This window comes from Symphalangus syndactylus, chromosome 13 (genome assembly GCF_028878055.3).
Source record: "Symphalangus syndactylus isolate Jambi chromosome 13, NHGRI_mSymSyn1-v2.1_pri, whole genome shotgun sequence".
NCBI lineage: Eukaryota > Metazoa > Chordata > Mammalia > Primates > Hylobatidae > Symphalangus > Symphalangus syndactylus.
The window spans coordinates 42,277,756-42,297,369 of NC_072435.2; the positions used below are offsets into that span (position 1 = coordinate 42,277,756).

Here is a 19,614-nt window from a genome sequence, read left to right on the forward strand (position 1 = left end):
GCACGCTGCAGGGTCTCTCACCAACCGGAGCTGTATCCAGGCTCAACTCCGAGTGTGTCCCCAGTGGCACCCGTGGCTATTCATGCCTTCCTCCTGGGGGTTTCATGCAGATGAAGGAGATGAGATGTGTTGAGGGCCTGGTGTGCAGTAGGCATTTGGACATCATCAGTGTTGGTTTCAGGAGAAGCACATGAGCGTCTTTCCTTTAAAAAGGGAAGAGGCAGCCGGGCGCGGTGGCTCATGCCTGTAATCCCAGCACTTTGGGAAGTGGAGGCAGGTGGATCACGAGGTCAGGAGATCGAGACCATCCTGGTTAACACAGTGAAACCCCATCTCTACTAAAAATATAAAAAATTAGCCAGGTGTGGTGGCGGGCACCTGTAGTCCCAGCTACTCAGGAGGCTGAGGCAGGAGAATGGCGTGAACCCGGGAGGCGGAGCTTGCAGTGAGCCAAGATCACACCACTGCACTCCAGCCTGGGTGACAGAGCGAAGAATCCGTCTCAAAAAAAAAAAAGGGAAGAGGCAGCCATGTGTGGTGGCTCATGCCTGTAATCCCAGCACTTTAGGAGGCTGAGGTGGGAGGATTGCTTAAGCCCAGGATTTCAACACCAGCCTGGGCAACATGGCAAGGCCTCTATCTACAAAAATTCAAAAAATTAGCCAGGTGTAGTGGCACACGCCTGTAGTCCCAGCTATTTGGGAGGCTGAGACGGGAGGATCATCTGAGCCCAGGAGTTCAAGGCTGCATTGAGTCACGATCACCCCACTTCAGCCTGAGCAACAGAGAGAGACCTTGTCTCAAAAAAGAAAAAAAAAAAAAAAAAAAAAGCTGGCCAGACGCAGTGGCTCACACCTCTAATCCCAGCATTTTGGGAGGCCAAGGCAGGTGGATCACCTGAGGTCAGGAGTTCAAAACCAGCCTGGCCAACATGGTGAAACCCCATCTCTACTAAAAACTACAAAAATTAGCCAGGCATGGTGGCTCGCACCTGTAATCCCAGCTACTCAGGAGGCTGAGGCAGGAGAATCGCTTGAACCTGAGAGGCAGAGGTTGCAGTGAGCCAAGACCAAGCCACTGCACTCCAGCCTGGGTGACAGAGCAAGACTCCAGCCTGGGTGACAGAGCAAGACTCCATCTCAAAAAAAAAAAAAAAAAAAAAAAAAAAAGGCTGGGGATGGAGGAGGCATGACAGGGCCATGATGGTGGAGGGCTCTGGAGGGAATCCTAGGTTGTAGGGCTGTGTGACCCTTGGCAAGTCTAGACATCTCTGGGCCTACTTTCTTACCTGGAAAATGAGAAGAGCAGTCCCTCTTCAGGATGAACCAGCAGAATGCATGTAAAACCTGGGACTTTGGTGCACAGTAGGTGTTTTTCTTTTTTTTCTTTTTTTTTTTTTTTGAGATGGAGGAGTTTTGGTCTGTCGCCCAGGCTGGAGTGCAGTGGTTCAATCTGGGTTCACTGCAACCTCTGCCTCCTGGTTCAGTCAATTCTCCTGTCTCAGCCTCCTGAGTAGCTGGGACTACAGGCGTGCACCACCACATCCAGTTACTTTTTGTATTTTTGGTAGAGACAGGGTTTCGCCACGTTGCCAAGGCTGGCCTCAAATTCCTGGGCTCAGACAATCTGCCCGCCTCAGCCTCCCAAATGCTGGGGTTACAGGCTTGAGCCACCGTGCCCAGCCCAGTAGCTGCTTAATTTACTAGCGGGTTAAGATGGGAGTGAGCTCTCTAGACATGACATACTGTACAATGGGGGTGTCTGGGAAGGTCCCTAGGGGCTGGTATTGGTTGCAGGAGTGACTACTCCTTGGACTGACTTGAGCATAGATGGGGGCCCTGGGGCAACCCCAGGTGGAGGCGGTGTGGGGTTCCCCAAATGTACAAGGTTCAGACATCTGGGATCTGGTATGAGGTGCATCTGGGTTCAAGCTCGCCCCTGCAAATGACTTGTGGGGTGGCCTTAGGCAAGTCACTCTGCTCCCTCCAAATGAGGGCATTATCCTCGGCCAACTCTGCAGGGATGTCATAGGGGGTCAATGTCACGTTTAGGGGGCAGATGCATCATAAACTGTAAAGTGCAGCAGCCACCTCAGTGAATGACATTCCCACCCCTCCCAATCAGTGGTCTCCTCTTGGCAGCTCTAATGAATCAGCCCGGGAGTAAAAGTTTCAGTCCCTTTGATGACTCAGGGTTTGAGGGATAAAAAGAAACTTGAGTAGCCAAGGGCGAGGTTTGGCCTTCAGGGTGGGAAGCCTGGGGTAGGACAGCATGGGCCCGATCTCCCCACCACCTCATCTCCGCCACAGACACCCACAACAAGGCATTTCCAGCCTTCACAGTGAAGATGATCTAGGAGTCACCCCTTCCTTGTACAAACAGAGAGATCGTGGCCCAGAGAGGGTGTGGCCACACTCAGGGTCACACAGCAAAGTCAAAGATAAGATTCTACGCCGCCTCCCTCCCATCTTCCAGTTTTAAGGTGGAAAAATGTGTCCTCCAAACAGGTGTGACTCAGTGACTTGTGTTTATTCTCAGAAACCAGAGTCCACAGCGGGTGAGGGGTCACCCCGCCCTCCTATAGCCCGGCTCCTCTGTGGTGCCATCAGATTCGGATGTGGAAGGTGCTGTGTGCAGAGAGAAAATGAGTCAAGGACTTCAAGGAGTGGACAACCCCTTTTCCTCCTCCCCCTCAACATGCTCATGGCAAGTCCCTGGGACAGGCAGGAAGGATGCCACGTGGACCCCTCAAACAACCCTAGGCGGGGGGACCCCCACAGGGGTTGAGAGCACATGCCTTTAATCTTTAATTTTTTAATTCTTTTTTTTTTTTTTTTTTTTTTTGAGACGGGGTCTCGCTCTGTCACCCAGGCTGGAGTGCAGTGGTGTGATCACGGCTCACTGCAACCTCTGCCTCCTGGGTTCAAGTGATTCTCATGCCTCCGCCTCCCGAGTAGCTAGGATTACAGGTGCACGCCACCATGCCCAGTTAATTTTTCTATTTTCAGTAGAAACGGGGTTTCACCATGTTGGCCAGGCTGGTCTTGAACTCCTGATCTCAAGTGATCTGCCCACCTCGGCCTCCCAAAGCGTTGAGATTACAGGTGTGAGCCACTGTGCCCAGTCTTTTTTGGGGGGGAAGTGGGGGAGACAGAGTCTTGTTGTGTTGCCCAGGCTGGAGTACAGTGGTGTGATCTCGGCTCACCGCAACCTCCACCTACCAGGGTTCAAGTGATTCTTCAGCCTCAGCCTCCCAAGTAGCTGGGATTATAGGCGCCCGCCACCACGCCTGGCTAATTTTTGTATTTTTAGTAGAGACGGGGTTTCACCATGTTGGCCAGGCTGGCCTCGAACTCCTGACCTCAGGTGATCCGCCCACTTTGGCCTCCCAAAGTGCTGGAATTACATGAGTCACCATGCCCGGCCTTTTTTTATTTTTTGAGACAGGATCTCACTCTGTCACCCAGCCTGGAGTGCAGTGCCTCAATCACAGCTCACTGCAGCCTCGACCTCCTTGGGATCAGGTGGTCCTCCCGTCTCAGCCTCCCGAGTAGTTGGGACCACAGGCACGCACCACCATTCACAGCTAATTTTTGTTGTTGTTGTTGTTTGTTTGTTTGTAGAGATGGGGTTTCACCATGTTGTCCAGGCTGGTCTTGACCTCCTGTGCTCAAGCAATCCACCCACCTTAGCCTCCCAAAGTGCTAGGATTACAGGCATGAGCCACCACACCCTGCCATATGATATAAAGTTTCAAATAGCTAGAAGGAGGATACTGAATGTTCTCAACACAAATAAATGATACGTGTTTGAGATGATGGATATGCTAATGACCCTGATCTGTTCATCATACATTATATGTATTGAAACCATTATGTGGCCTGATGCGGTGACTCACCCCTGTAATCTCAGGACTTTGAGAGGCCAAAGCAGGAGGATCAGTTGAGGCCAGGAGTTTGAGAACAGCCTGGGCAACAAAGCAAGACCTTGTCTCTACAAAAAAAAAAAAAAAAGTTTTTAATTAGCTAGGCGTGGTGGTGTGTGCCTGTACTCCCAGCTACTCAGGAGGCTGAGGTGGGAGAATTGCTCTTGAGCCCAAGAGGTAGAGGCTGCAGTGAGCTATGATTGTGCCACGGCACTCCAGCCTGGGCAACAGAGTGAGACCCTGTCTCAACATTTTCAGCACTGTCTCGGCTTATAGATAAAAACAAAAACAGGCCGGGCATGATGGCTCACGCCTGTAATCCCAACACTTTGGGAGGCCAAAGTGGACAGATCACCTGAGGTCAGGAGTTTAAGACCAGCCTGGCCAACATGGTGAAACCTCATCTCTACTAAAAAATACAAAAATTAACCGGGCTTGGTGGCGGGCGCCTGTAATTCCAGATACTTGGGAGGCTGAGGTAGGGAGAAGTGCTTGAACCTGGGAGGTGGAGGTTGCTGTGAGCCGAGATTGTGCCACTGCACTCCATCCTGGGTGACAGAGCGAGACTCTATCTCGAACAAATAAAACACATAAATTAATTAATAAAATAAAATAAACAAAATTAGCCAGACACAGTGGCACGTACCTGTAGTCCCAGCGACCTGGTTTATTTTATTTATTTATTTATTTATTTATTTATTTATTTATTTATTTATTTGAGACAGAGTCTCGCTCAAGCTGGAGTACAGTGGCGCAATTGTGGCTCACTGTGACCTCCACCTCCCGGGTTCGGGTTCAAGTTATTCTCCTGCCTCAGCCTCCCGAGTAGCTGGGACTAGGGGTGTGCCCCACCATGCCCAGGCTAATTTTTGTATTTTTAGTAGAGACTACTGCCTCAGCTTCTTAAAATGCTGGGATTACAGGTGTGAGCCACTGCACTCGGCCCTGTAGTCCCAGCTACTTGGGAAGCTGACGTGGGAGGATCTCTTGAGCCTAAGAGTTGGAGGCTGCAGTGAGCCGATTGCACCATGCACTGCAGTCTGGGTCACTGAGTGAGACCCTGTCTCAAAACAAACAAACGGGCTGGGCGTGGTGGCTCACGCTTGTACTCCCAGCAGTCTGGGAGGCCAGAGCAGGTGGATCACTGGAGGTCAGGAGTTCAAGACCAGCCTGGCCAACATGACAAAACCCTGTCTCTACTAAAAATACAAAAATTAGCTGGGCGTGGTGGCACGTGCCTGTAATCCCAGCTGAGGCAGGAGAATCACTTGAACCCAGGAGGCGGAGGTTGCAGTGAGCTGAGATTGCACCACTGCACTCCAGCCTGGGCAACAGAGCAAGACTCCGTCTCAAAACAAACAAACAAAAAGAAACATCACTGTGTACCCCATGAATATGTACAATCATTATTTGTCAATTCAAAAAATAAAAAATAAAGTGAAATTTAAAAATTATAAAATAATAATAGCAACAGCAACTTATTAAACCCTATTGTGTGCCAGGAGCTGTGCTGAATTTTCTCCATATATTAATTCGGGGTTCAGCAAACCTTTTTCTGTAAATGACCAAATAGTTGATGTTTTCAACTTTATACCATGACGCAACTCTGCTGTTGAAGCACACAAGCAGCCATAGACAAAATGTACACAAAAGGGTGTGGCTGTGTGCCAATAAAACTTTACTGCTGGACACAGAAATGTGAATTTCATATCACTGTCGCGTGTCAGGGAATAATCTTCTTTTTTTTAATTAAAAAAATTTTTTAATGTATTTATTTATTTTTGAGACAGAAGCTCACTCTGTGACCCAGGCTGGAGTGCATGGCACAATCTGAGCTCACTGCGGCCTTGACCTCCTGGGCTCAAGCAATCCTCCCGCCTCAGCCTCCCAAGTAGCTGGGACTACAGGCGTGCACCACCATACCTGGCTACTTATTTATTTATTTATTTGTAGATATGGACTCTCCTTATGTTCCCCAGGTTGGTCTCAAGCTCCTGGGCTCAAGAGATCCTCCCCACTTAGCCTCCCAAAGTGCTGGGATTAAAGGCATGAACCACCTCACCTGGTTGGAATATTATTATTCTTTGATTGTTTTTCGATCTTTTGAAAATATAAAAGCCATTCTCAGCTCACAGCAGGTACAAAACCAGGCTTTGGGTCAGATTGGCCTATTGGCCATATTTTGCCCTGCAGTGGGGGCTGATTTTCCCCAAAGGCTGCCAAGTACAGTTGCACAGTCTGTTCACTGCAAACTGTTCAGGCAATAAGGGCTGAAGTCTAGCCACATTCTGCTTGCTGAAAGAGGTGTATCCACTCGCAAGAGGTGCCCAGGGGGTCCCTAATTATCCCCATTTTACAGATGCAGGGACTGAGACTAGGGAAATTGAGAAAGTTCCCCAGGGTCACGAGAGAATGAACAGGAATTTTCAGAAACAGAGTCTGTGAACTGTCTCCGTAAAAGCCCCTTCAGATGTGCAAATGGACTGTGGGCGGTGGTGGAGAGCATCACCTGAGGAAGTCTGGTGCCCGGAGGATCATGTTCTGGAAGTCTTCCAGGGACAGCCGCCCATCATGGTCTCCATCAGCCTCATCCAGCACCTTCTCACATACCAGGCTCACCTCCTCGGCGCTCAGCTCCCCCCGAGTCAGTTTGGTCACCGTCTGCTCCAGATCCCAAGCACAGATGTAGTTGTCGTTGTTAAAATCTGCAGAGCAGGATGGATGGGGAGTGACAGCAGGTGGCAGGCGGGCTGGGCCGGCTGTGGGCATATACTGTGCCCATGTTACAAGAAGGGGAAACTAAGGTTGGGCACGGTGGTTCATGCCTGTAATCCCAACACTTTGGGAGGCTGAGGAGGGTGGAACACCTGAGGTCAGGAGTTCGAGACCAGCTTGGCCAACATGGTGAAACCCCATCTCTACTAAAAATACAAATATATCTAGGTGTGGTAGCATGCACCTGTAATCCCAGCTACTCAGGAGGCTGAGGCAGGGGAATCACTTGAGCCCGGGAGGCGGAGGTTGCAGTGAGCCAAGATCTCACCACTGCACTCCAGCCTGGGCAGCAAGAGTGAAACTCCATCTCAAAAAAAAAAGGAACTGAGGCCCTGGGAGGGCACCCAAGACCCTGGTGTAAAATCTGGAACTTGCCTTAAAATTGGGCAGGGATCTGCTGGGAGTTCATTCATTCATTCAACAAGTATTTATGCAATGAATTTTTCATTCGTTCTTTTTTTTTTTTTTGCTTTGAGACGGAGTCTCACTCTGTCACCCAGGCTGGAGTGCAGTGGCACGATCTTGGCTCACTGCAACCTCCACCTCCTGGGTTCAAGTGATTCTCCTGCCTCAGCCTCCCAAGTAGCTGGGATTACAGGTGCACACCACCATGCCCGGCTAATTTTTGTATTTTTAGTAGAGATGAGATTCCCCATGTTGGCCAGGCTAGTCTCAAATTCCTGACCTCAGGTGATCCACCTGCCTCGGTCTCCCAACGTGCTAGGATTACAAGTGGGAGCCACCACACCCAGCCTCATTCATTCATTTTTACAAGTATTGAGTGTCTGCTGTGTGCTAGGCACTGTAATAACTTTTTTATTCACTCATACAAGTATTTATTGAGCACCTACTATGTTTCAGGCATCACAGTAACTGATTTTCATTCACTCACTCACTCAACAAGTATTTATTGAGTGCAATTTTGATTCACTCACTCCCTTAACAAGTATTTACTGAGTGCCTGCTGTGTCCTGGCACTGTGATAATAATTTTTCATTTACTAATTCAAAAAATAGTTATGGGACTGGCACAGTGGCTCATGCCTGTAATCCCAGCACTTTGGGAGGCCGAGATGGGTGGATCACCTAAAGTCAGGAGTTCCAGGCCAGCCTGGCCAACATGGTGAAACCCCATCTCTACTAAAAGTACAAAATTAGCAGGGCGTGGTGCGGGTGACTGTAATCCCAGCTACTAGGCAGGCTGAGGCAGGAGAATCGCTTGAACCCAGGAGGTAGAGGTTGCAGTGATCTGAGATCGCACCATTGCACTCCAGCCTGGGCGACAAGAGCAAGACTCTGTCTCAGTAAAAAATAAATAAATAGATAAAAATAGTTGGCCGGGCGTGGTGGCTCACGCTTGTAATCCCAGCACTTTGGGAGGCCGAGGCGGGCGGATCAGGAGGTCAGGAGATCAAGACCACGGTGAGACCCCGTCTCTACTAAAAATACAAAAAAAAATTAGCCGGGCGTGGTGGCTGGCGCCTGTAGTCCCAGCTACTCAGGAGGCTGAGGCAGGAGAATGGCGTGAACCTGGGAGGCGGAGCTTGCAGTGAGCCGAGATTGCACCACTGCACTCCAGCCTTGGCGACAGAGCGAGACTCCGTCTCAAAAAAATAAATAAATAAAAAATAAAAATAGTTATTGAGTGCCTACTATGTGCCAAACACTGTGATAGTTCTTTCATTCATTTATTCAAGTATTTATTGAACACCTACTATGTATCGAGCACCATAATTGTTTTTCATTCATTCACTCACTCAACAAGTATTTATTGAGTGCCTACTGTGTACTGGGCACTGTGATAACTATTTTTCATCTACTCACTCAAAAAGTACTTTTTAAGTGCTTACTGTGCACCAGGCACTGTAATAACTTTTTCATTTATTCATTCATTCATCCATTCAGCAAGTATTTATTGAGCACCTACTACATGTTGGGCACCATAACTCTTTTATTCACTCACTCAACAAGTATTTATTAAGTGTCTACTGTGTGCCAGGCACTCTGATAACTTTTTCATTCATTCATTCATGCAACAAGCATTTACTGAGCACCTACTATGTGTTGGGCACCATGATAACTATTCTTCATGTACTCACTCAAAAAGTATTATTCCCTAGTCTCAGTCCCTGCATCACACAAAAAGTATTACGGTGGCAGGGCACGGTGGCTTGTGCCTGTAATCCTGCCACTTTGGGAAGCCGAGGTGGGTGGATCACTTGAGGTCAGGAGTTCAAGACCAGCCTGGCCAACATGGTGAAACCCCATCTCTACTAAAAATACAAAAATTTGGCTGGGCGCAGTGGCTCATGCCTGTAATCCCAGCACTTTGGGAGGCCGAGAGGCAGGTGGATCACCTGAGGTCAGGAGTTCGAGACCAATCTGGCCAACATGGTGAAACCCCGTCTCTACTAAAAATACAAAAAATTAGTCAGGCGTGGTGGCAGGCACCTGTAATCAATCCCAGCTACTCAGGAGGCTGAGGCAGGAGAATCGCTTGAACCCGGAAGACGGAGGTTGCAGTGAGCTGAGATTGCATCACTGCACTCCAGTCTGGGGGACAGAGCAAGACTTTGTCTCAAAAACAACAAAAGAAACAAAAAAAAAAGTATTTACTGAGAGCACACAAGATGCCAGGCACTAAGATAACTGTTTTCTTTCATTCAGTCATTCAACAAATATTTACTGAGCCAGGCTCAGATGACAGGTGGTGAGCAAAATAGATACTGTCGGTACCTTTGAGTCTTCTCAGGGACAAAGTCAATAAGAAGTGAACTGGTCAAGGAACAAGAAATTAAGCAGCATTGCCTGGTTCTAGAAGAGAAATAGGATGGTGGGATGGGGGATGAATGGGGAGAGGCCTACTTTCGACCTAGACTTCAAGGGTAAGAAGGAGCCAGGGGAGCTGAGCGCGGTGGCTCACATCTGTAATCCCAGCACTTTGGGAGGCCGAGGCGGGCGGATCACCTGAGGTCAAGAGTTCGAGACCAGCCTGGCCAACATGGCAAAACCCCGTTTCTACTAAAAATACAAAAATTAGCCAGGCATGATGGCACGTGCCTGTAATCCCAGCTACTCAGAAGGCTGAGGCAGGAGAATCACTTGAACCTGGGAGGCGGAGATTGCAGTGAGCCGAGATTGAGCCACTGCACTCTAGCCTGGGCAAAAAGAGCGAAACTCCATCTCAAAAAAATAAAAACTAAAAATAAATAAATAAGGAGCAAGGCGAAAGGTGTTCTAGGCAGAGGGTTCAGCAGAGGCAAAGGCCCAGAGGCCAAAGACTGTGTTTGAGGAACAGCGAGGCCCATGTGGCTGGAATAGAGTTAGCAAATAAATGAGGTGGGGAGGCATTGGAGTGGGGTGGAGGACAGGGCCACACAGGGCCTCAAAACCCCTGGGGAGATATTTGTGATGTGGGTGCCACCCACCCAGTTCCCATTCCCCACCCCATCCCCATGCTCCCCAACCCCAGGGCCATGCACGCACCATAAATTTTAAAAGCATAGTAAGCCTTGAGGTCGCGGGGAGCCATTTCGCTCATCACGGAAAACATGTCCAAAAAGTTGTCCAGGGTCATGTGGCCATCCCCATCCTCAGAGAAGACCTGGGCGATCCTCTGGCGGAAGGGGTTGTCCTGGGGACAGAAAGGAAGCTGGGAGGCCATCCTCTGCCCCCCAAGGTCTCTGGGGGTCCATGTGGTCTCACTATCAACACCCACTTTCTGGGAACCTCCAAGTACCCTCCATCAAGACCCACTCCCTCCCATGGTCCCTGGACAGGACTTTGGACAACTCCACCCTCCACCCCTGTGATCTGAGCAACCTTGCCCTAACTTCCACCTCTTGGAGCAGCCATGTGACCCAGGCAAGGCCAATCAGAGAGTTCCATTCACCTGGCAACAGTGATTGGCTCTGTGATGGGCATGTGACTCAAGCTAGCCAATCAGAGGCTGACCTGGGACATTTTTCTGAAAAATCGGGAGGGAGGGGACCTGATTACTGCTGCTTGCAAAGCTCACAGAAGCTAAAGCTGAGTGGCTGAGAGGTCCCTTCACAGCCTCAAGAAGTGAGGCTGCCTTAGACTGAAACTTCTTCCTGGGAGGAGCCGAGAGATGGGGGGAGATTCCTGAGAACATCATCAGAGGCCCTGGTTCCAGCTGTACCTGACACTGTCCCTGCCTCTGGATTTTTTTGTTGTTGTTCAGGGGCAATCCATTTTGATCCAATCCATTCTGTCCCTCTCAAATAAGGTTTTTGTCACTTGCAATAAAATCAACCCTACTCACAGTCAGTTACTCAACCCACAAGTTCCCCTTGGAGGCACAAACCATGTGTCCAACATCCTGCTGATAAAAACCTGCATTTAGCAGCTCCTGTTACAAGAAGAACTAACGTTCTCTGAGTACTTGATACACAACACACCCTGTACTAAATTTGTTACCTGTGTTATCTTGTTTCATCCTCCCAATTCTGGGTGTTTTTTGTTTGTTTGTTTGTTTGTTTTTTGAGACAGAGTCTCACTCTGTCACCCAGGCTGGAGTACTGTGGCTAGATCTCTGCTCACTGCAACCTCCACCTCCTGAGTTCAAGTTCTCCTGCCTCAGTCTCCCTAGTAGCTGGGATTACAGGTGTGCGCTACCACGCCCAGCTAATTTTTGTATTTTTAGTAGAGACGGAGTTTCACCACGTTGGCCAGGCTGGTCTTGAACCCCTGACCTCAGGTGATCCACCCGTCTCGGCCTCCCAAAGTGCTGGGATTACAGGCTTGAGCCACCACACCGGCCAACTCTGGGTTTTAACCCTGTCTCTGTCACATTGTAGCTGTGTGACCATGAACAAGTGTCTTAACCTCTCTGAGCCTCAGTTTTCTTATCTTTAAAATGGGGATAACTGCAGCACCGACCTCAGAGGAATGCAACGAGAGACATCTCTACTATTTTTTCCCCTGTTTGTCCCATGGCCTGGGCATACCTTCAGCTCGGGCATGCTGCCAATGAGCTCGTAGGGCACCTTCACATCGGGGCAGGTGGTATAGTCAAGGGGCACGAGCTGCGGGGCCAGGTCCTGGTAGCGATAGAAGAGCCTGATGTGGGGAGGAAAAAGCTGAGAAAGGCTGGGAGCAGGGAGCAGGCAAGAGGCTTGTCCCTTCTTCGTTTTTTGAGACTGTTGCCCAGGCTGGAGTGCAGTGGCGCAATTTCGGCTCACTGTAACCTCTGCCTCCTGGGTTCAAGCAATTCTCCTGCCTCAGCCTCCCAAGTAGCTGGGATTACAGGTGCACCCTGCCACGCCCGGCTAATTCTTTTGTATTTTTAGTAGAGATGGGGTTTTACCATGTTGGTCAGGCTGGTCTCAAACCCCTGACCTCAGGTGATCCAGCTGCCTCGGCCTCCCAAAGTGCTGGGACTACAGGCGTGAGCCACCGCACCCGGCCAAGTCCCTTCTCTTTCACATTCACAGATGCTCACTGCACACCGAGGGATAGTGGGTCCCCAAGAACCCTCAGCCCTGGGCCTGGACCTGAAGCATACAGAGCCCGATACAGGCACCCCCACCTCCCTGGGGGCAGGGCCAAGGTGCAGAGAGGGCCACAGGACAAAGGGAGACTGGACTGGGGAAAGCAAGCTAGGGAGGAGAAGAGGGTTCCTGGAAGAGGGGACATTGGTGCTGGGCTTTGAAGCATGAGTAGGAGCTTATAAGGCAGATGCAGTTGGGAGAAGGGAGGGTGCTTATGGCCAGATCACAGCAAGCATTCAGAGAATCCTATATAATCCACACATCTCTGGATATTGTCATGTTATCAGCAAGACCCTGCCTCCAAAGATACTTCACTTTCATACCTTCCCTTCCTCTCCTCATGATGGGAGGAAGGGGCCGGGTGCAGTGGCTCACGCCTGTAATCTCAGCACTTTGAGAGGCTGAGGCGGGTGGATCACCAGAGGTCAGGAGTTGGAGACCAGCCTGGCCAACATGGTGAAACTGCATCTCTACTAAAAATACAAAAAATTAGCTGGGCATGGCGGCAGGCGCCTGTAATCCCTACTACTCAGGAGGCTGAGGCAGGAGAATCACTTGAACCTGGGAGGTGGAGGTTGCAGTGAGCCGAGATCGTGCCACTGCACTCCAGCCTGGGCAACAAGAATGAGACTCTGTCTCAAAAAAAAAAAAAAAAGAAAGAAAGAAAAAAAAAGAGGGCTTCCTCCATGGGGCAGAGCAGAGACAAACAGCTAATATTCACATCTTTTCTAAAGGGCAGACAAAAGACATTTTGCAAATAACTGAATACCACACACACTATCTAGATTGTAAGACCAGTTCTCCCCTCAGATGCTCTCACCTGGTGACACCATACCTTCATTAGGGCTGAGCAGCAGCCTTGCAGAGACCATCCTTGGTGGGTCTGAGGTCCCCAAGCTGCTAGGGACTGTCTCTGAGAGAGACATGAGTCCCTAGGTCATATGATGACTAGGAACTCAATGAAGGTAGGGTGGGGAGACCTAGAACTTTCATCCTGACCACTCAGTTCCCTGTCGGGGTCCCCTCAGGGAATACCCTGGGTTTAGGTTTCTGTGTGGCTCTGAGCATGTTCCTCTCCTCTCCCTCTCTGTGCCCTGGTTATTCTATCTGATAAGCAAGAAGCTTGGGACAGACAAAATGTCAGACTTCAACCGCCTTGGGGCTCTGTGCATCTACCCTTCAGCCCGGGGTCAGCCCCGCCCTGCCTGAGCCTCAGTTTCCCCATCAGTAATTTGATCGTGATGGCCAAGGTGACCCTGCAAGCTGTCCTCACCCAGACAATGGGGCTCGCTAGTAAAAGGTGTGGCCATCAATAATGGATGTCCTTTTACTACACAATTGGGGCCTTGGCCCCGATCACGCTGCAGCCGAACCCTGGCCAGCTTGGGTTTCACAGCTCCAAGTTCATGGGTCGGGGCCCCTGGACAATGGCCCCACAGGCCAAGTGATGATGTGGGATACTCATCTGTGTCCATCGTGCTGGGTCACGCCAGGGACCTACAGCAGCCTTGGGCCACCTCCTCACACCCTCACCTTAATGCCTAGCCCACAACGCAGAGTGGGCTCTGGACTTTGCACCTGGGCTCCCAGCCTCAAGTCCCAGTCTCAGGAGAATCTCTATCTTTCATTTTGCTTTTTTGAGACAGAGTCTCACTCTGTCACCCAGGCTGGAGCGCAGTGGCGTGATCTCGGCTTACTGCAACCTCCACCTCCCAGGTTCAAGCGATTCTCCTGCCTCAGCCTCCTGAGTAGCTGGGATTACAGGCACCCACCACCTCGCCCAGCTGATTTTTATATTATTAGCAGAGACGGGGTTTCACCGTGTTGACCAGGCTGATCTTAAACTCCTGACCTCAGGTGATCCACCCACCTTGTCCTCCCAAAGTGCTGGGATTGCAGGCATGAGCCACCACGCCCAGCCTCAGGAGAATCTTTCTAACGTCCTGATGGTCTCTCCCCTGCTCATGCATGTTCCACGGCTCCCTGCCACCCTTGGGAGAAAGCCCAAGCTCATCAGCCTAGAGACTGGGACAATGTGACAAGATGTGACTTCTCAACTTTTCCATCTCTGCCTCTGTCCGCTGACCACACCTGCCCCCCTTCCCCATTTGAGTGCCAACAAATTGGAAATACCAGTTGGGCACAGTGGCTCACACCTGTAATCCCAGCAATTTGGGTGGCTGAGGCAGGCAGATCGCTTGAGCCCAAGGGTTTAAGACCAGCCTGGGCAACATAGTGAGACCCCCTTCTCTACAAAAAAATACAAAAATGAGGTGCACGTGGTGGCTCGCACCAGCGGTCCTAGCTAGTCGAGAGGCTGAGGTGGGAGGATCACCTGACCTTGGGAGATCGAGGCTGCAATGAGCCGTGATTGCACCACTGCACTCCAGCCTAGGCAACAGAGAGAGACCCTGTCTCAAAAAAAAAAGAAAAGAAGGAAGAGAGGAAGGGACGGAGGGAGAGAGGGAGATAGAGAGAGAGAGAAAGATATATATATGTATATATATAGAGAGAGAGAGAGAAAGGAAATAAAGAAAAAGAAAGAAAGAAAAAGAAAGACCACTTACACACACACACACACACACACACACACACAGACACACACACACCAAATTGCAAATATCCTCCAGCAATGAATAGAAGGTCATTTTTCCAGGTCTTCTCTCCCTTCCTCCCTGGACTGACCTCATGATCTCCTTCCTTGTGAAAAACGTGCAGTCCTGCGGAGAGAGGTGTTGTCTTAACAGGAACCCTGCCTCTGGGGCCTCCTCCCACGGCCTCTTCCCTCCACCCCACACTCACACAGATGGCCTGACGCTGCCACACACAGAGCTGAACCAGGAACCCAGGCGGACGGTACATCTGGATGAAGGGATTCTGTTCCCATTTCCCAGACCACGGAACCAAAGTTGTCAAACCCACTGAGGACCCATCCTGTCCGCCTCTACCTGATATGCTTCCAGCTGCTCATGTGTGAAGACTGTCTGCTTGTTGCCCATGGCGCGAACCAGAGCCCAGACTCGGGGATGCACCCCAAAGGCTCCTAGCTTCCTCGGGGCCACACGGGTTGCCAGGCTGTTGTGTACCAATGTCTGGGCAAATTTCCCTGCCCTGGCTGTCACCCGCCCACCTATGCCGTCACCCCCTGCTTGGTGAGACTCAAATTACAGCCAGGCTCTCTGGACAACAGCCTGAATGTGTCCACGGGTAAGGATAAGGGCTGTGGGATGTCACAGAGAAGACCTCAGTGGGGAGGCCACATCTGCCACCACCAGGTGAGGCTGGGGTTATGGGGCACACTCAAGAGACAGGCAGGGTATACGGAAAGGCTATGGGCACACTCCAGCTCAAATCCCAGCTCTCTGCCCACTAGCTGTGTGGCCCTGGGCAAGTCACCTGACTTCTCTGAACCTCATTCGTGAGATGAAAATTACATTATACCTACCTCATAGGGTCATTCTCAGGATCTGAGATTTTTTTTTTTTTTTTGAGACGGAGTCTTGCTCTGTCCCCCAGGCTGGAGTGCAGTAGCTCATCTCGGCTCACTGCAAGCTCCGCCTCCCGGGTTCACGCCGTTCGCCTGCCTCAGCCTCCCGAGTAGCTGGGACTACAGGCGCCCGCCAACACGCCCGGCTAATTTTTTTGTATTTTTAGTAGAGACGGGGTTTCACCATGTTAGCCAGGATGGTCTCGATCTCCTGACCTCGTGATCCACCCGCCTCAGCCTCCCAAAGTGCTGGGATTACAGGTTTGAGCCACTGCGCCCGACCAGGATCTGAGATTTAAAAAAAAAAAAAAAAAGGTTTTGGCTGGGCAAGGTGGCTCATATCTGTAATCCCAGCACTTTGGGAGGTCGAGGCAGGCAGATCACCTGAGGTCAGGAATTCAAGACCAGCCTGGCCAACACAGCAAAACCCCGTCTCTACTAAAAATACAAAAATTAGCCTGGCATTGTGGCGCATGCCTGTAATCTCAGCTACTCCGAAGGCTGAGGTAGGAGAGTTGCTTGAACCCAGGAGGCGGAGGTTGCAGTGAGCCAAGATCGCACCATTGCACTCCAGCCTGGGCGACAGAGTAAGACTCCATCTCCAAAAAAAAGCTTTTGGGTGGGCGAGGTGGCTCATACCTGTAATCCCAGCACTTTTGGAGGACAAAGCATGAGGTTCGCTTAGGCCAGGAGTTCAAGATCAGCTTGGGCAGCATGGCAAGACCCTGTCTCTACTAAAAATACAAAAATTAGCTGGACATGGTGGTGCATGCCTGTGGTCCCAGCTACTCAGGAGGCTGAGATGGGAGGATTGCTTGAGCCCAGGAGTTTGAGGCTGCAGTGAGCCATGATTGCATCACTGCACTGGGAACATAATGGTGAACAAGCTAGATGAAGTTCTGGGGTGTGCATTGACATTATTATTTTATTACGTCTTATTTTTTTGAAACAGAGTCTCACTCTGTTGCCCAGGTTGGAGTGCAGTGACTTGATCTTAGCTCACTGCAATCTCTGCCTCCTGGGCTTAAGTGACTCTCTTGCCTCAGCATCCCAGGTAGCTGAGACCACAGGTGTCCACCAAGCCAAGCTAAATTTTTTTTGTATTTTTTTTTTTTGAGACGGAGTCTTGCTGTGTCGCCCAGTCTGGGGTGCAGTGGTGTGATCTCTGCTCACTGCAAGCTCCGCCTCCTGGGTTCACGCCATTCTCCTGCCTCAGCCTCCCAAGTAGCTGGGACTACAGGCGCCTGCCACCACGCCTGGCTAATTTTTTGTATTTTTAGTAGAGACAGGGTTTCACCATGTTAGCCAGGATGGTCTTGATCTCCTGACCTCATGATCCACCCACCTTGGCCTCCCAAAGTGCTGGGATTACAGGCGTGAGCCACCGCACCCAGCCATGTCTGGCTAATTTTTTGTAATTTTGGTAGAGACGGGGTTTCACCGTGTTAGCCAGAATGGTCTCGATCTCCTGATCTCGTGATCCGCCCACCTCGGCCTCCCAAAGTGCTGGGATTACAGGTGTGACCCACCACTCCTGGCCCTTTTTTTGTATTTTTTTTGTAGAGATGGGGTTTCACCATGTTTCCCAGGCTGGTCTCGAACTCCTGGGCGCAAGCAAACCTTGTGCCTCAGCCTCGCAAAGTGCTGGGATAACAATTGTTAGCCACCGTGCCCACCCTATTATTATTATGTTATGTTATGACTTGAAAAAAGTGATCCAAGTTTTCAGGTTGATAAACAGTAGGTTAAATAACACCAGATACAGTTCTTTGTTGCAGGAATTGTCAGAGCCTTTAATATTCTGCCAGGCACAGTGGTGCATGCCTGTAGTCCCAGCTACTCCAGAGGCTGCAGCAGGAGGATCGCAGGAGTTCTGGGCTATGGTGCACTATGCTGACTGGATGTCCACATTCAGTTTGACATCAGTATGGTGGCCTCCCGGTAGCTGGGGACCACCGGGTTACCTAGGAGGGGTGGATTGGCTCAGGTAAAAAAACAGAGCAGGTCAAAACTCCTGTGCTGATGAGTAGTGGGATTGCTCCTGTGAATAGCCACTGCACTCCAGCCTGGGCAACATAGTGAGACCCAATTTCTAAAAAATAAAAAAATTTAAAAAAGGACATTTGGCTGGGTGCGGTGGCTCACGCCCGTAATCCCAGCACTTTGGGAGGCTGAGGTGGCTGGATCGCCTGAGGTCAGGAATTAGAGACCAGCCTGGTCAACATGGCGAAATCTGTCTCTACTAAAATACAAGAATTAGCTGGGTGTGGTGGCAGGCACCTGTAATCCCAGCTACTCGGGAGGCTGAGGCAAGGAGAATCATTTGAACCCGGGAGGTGGAGATTGCAGTGAGCCAAGATCACACCACTGAAGGGGGCCAGCCCCTCCACACCTATGGGTGTTTCTCGTCAGGTGGGACAAGAGACTGAGAAAAGAAATAAGACACAGAGACAAAGTATAGAGAAAGAACAGTGGGCCCAGGTGACCAGCGCTCAGCATACGGAGGACCTGCACCAGGCCTGGTCTCTGAGTTCCCTCAGTATTTATTGATCACTGTCTTTACCATCTCAGAGAGGGGGATGTGGCAGCACTATAAGGTAATAGTGGGGAGAGGGTCAGCAGGAAAACATGTGAGCAAAGGTCTCTGTGTCATAAATAAGTTTAAGGAAAGGTGCTGTGCCTTGATGTGCATGTAGGCCAGATTTATGTTTGACTCTACACAAACATCTTGGTGCATTAAAGAGCAGTGTTGCCGCCAGCATGTCTCACCTCCAGCCATAAGTCAGTTTTCTCCTATCTCAGTAAATAGAATGTACGATCGGGTTTTACACCAAGACATTCGCATTCCCAGAGATGAGCAGGAGACAGATGCCTTCCTCTTATCTCAACTGCAAAGAGGCCTTCCTCTTTCACTAATCCTCCTCAGCACAGACCCTTTACAGGTGTCAGGCTGGGGGACGGTCAGGTCTTTCTCTTCCCACGAGGCCATATCTCAGGCTATCACATGGGGAAAAACCTTGGACAATACCTGGCTTTCTTGGGCAGAGGTCCCTGCGAACTTCCGCAGTGTATTGTGTCCCTGGGTACTCGAGATTAGAGAATGGCGATGACTTTTATCAAGCATACAGCCTTCAAACACGTTTTTAACAAAGCACATCCTGCACAGCCCTAAATCCATTAAACCTTGAGTCAACACAGCACATGTCTCTGAGGGCACAGGGTTGGGGCTGGGGTTACAGATTAACAGTGTCTCAAGGCAGAAGAATTTCTCTTAGTACAGTACAAAATGGAGTTTCTTATGTCTACTTCTTTCTACACAGACACAGTAACAATCTGATCTCTCTTTCTTTTCCCCATACACCACTGCACCCTGGCCTGGGTGACAGAGTGAGACTCAGTCTCAAAAAAAAAAAAAAAAAAAGATCGAGATCACGCCACTGCACTCTGGCATGGGAGACAAGGTGAGACTCTGTCTCAAAAAAAAAAAGGTAGACTTTTTTTTTTTTTTGAGACGGAGTCTCACCCTGTCACTCAGGCTGGAGTGCAGTGGCTCACTGCAACCTCTGCCTCCCAGGTTCAAGCAATCCTCCTGCCTTAGCCTCCCGAGTAGCTGGGATTATTACAGGCGCCCACCACCACGCCTGGCTAAGTTTTGTATTTTTAGTAGAGACAGAGTTTCACTATGTTGGCCAGGCTGGTCTCGAACTCCTGACCTCAGGTGATCCGCCCGCCTCGGCCTCCCAAAGTGCTGGGATTACATGTGTAAGCCACCTGGCCTGGCCCAAAGGGCAGATCTAATGTAGCAGCTACCAACTTTATTAAGGCCCAGAATCCTCTTGGGTGGAGAATCTGAGAGTCTAAATTTCTTAGCCTGGCCCTCCATGCCCTTCTCACTGTGGGTCTCACCTGTGTTTT

The 19,614-nt window shown here is 50.2% G+C and overlaps 1 protein-coding gene across 2 annotated transcripts; it reads right to left on the bottom strand.

Annotated features, from left to right (window-relative positions):
* Positions 1–2,508: 2,508 nt before the first annotated feature.
* On the bottom strand, positions 2,509–15,261 carry CIB3 (calcium and integrin binding family member 3). 2 transcript variants are annotated; one of them, XM_055239197.1, is made up of 6 exons: positions 15,161–15,261; positions 14,898–14,932; positions 11,670–11,781; positions 10,186–10,333; positions 6,435–6,630; positions 2,509–2,627 (listed from the first exon to the last, which is right to left on the bottom strand). In XM_055239197.1, exons 1-6 carry the CDS (start codon positions 15,209–15,211, stop codon positions 2,606–2,608), a joined length of 564 nt encoding a protein of 187 aa, XP_055095172.1. In that variant the 5' UTR covers positions 15,212–15,261; the 3' UTR covers positions 2,509–2,605. The 2 variants fall into 2 exon arrangements, with proteins under 2 accessions (XP_055095172.1, XP_055095173.1); XM_055239198.1 differs by lacking the exons at positions 11,670–11,781; positions 14,898–14,932.
* Positions 15,262–19,614: the final 4,353 nt, after the last annotated feature.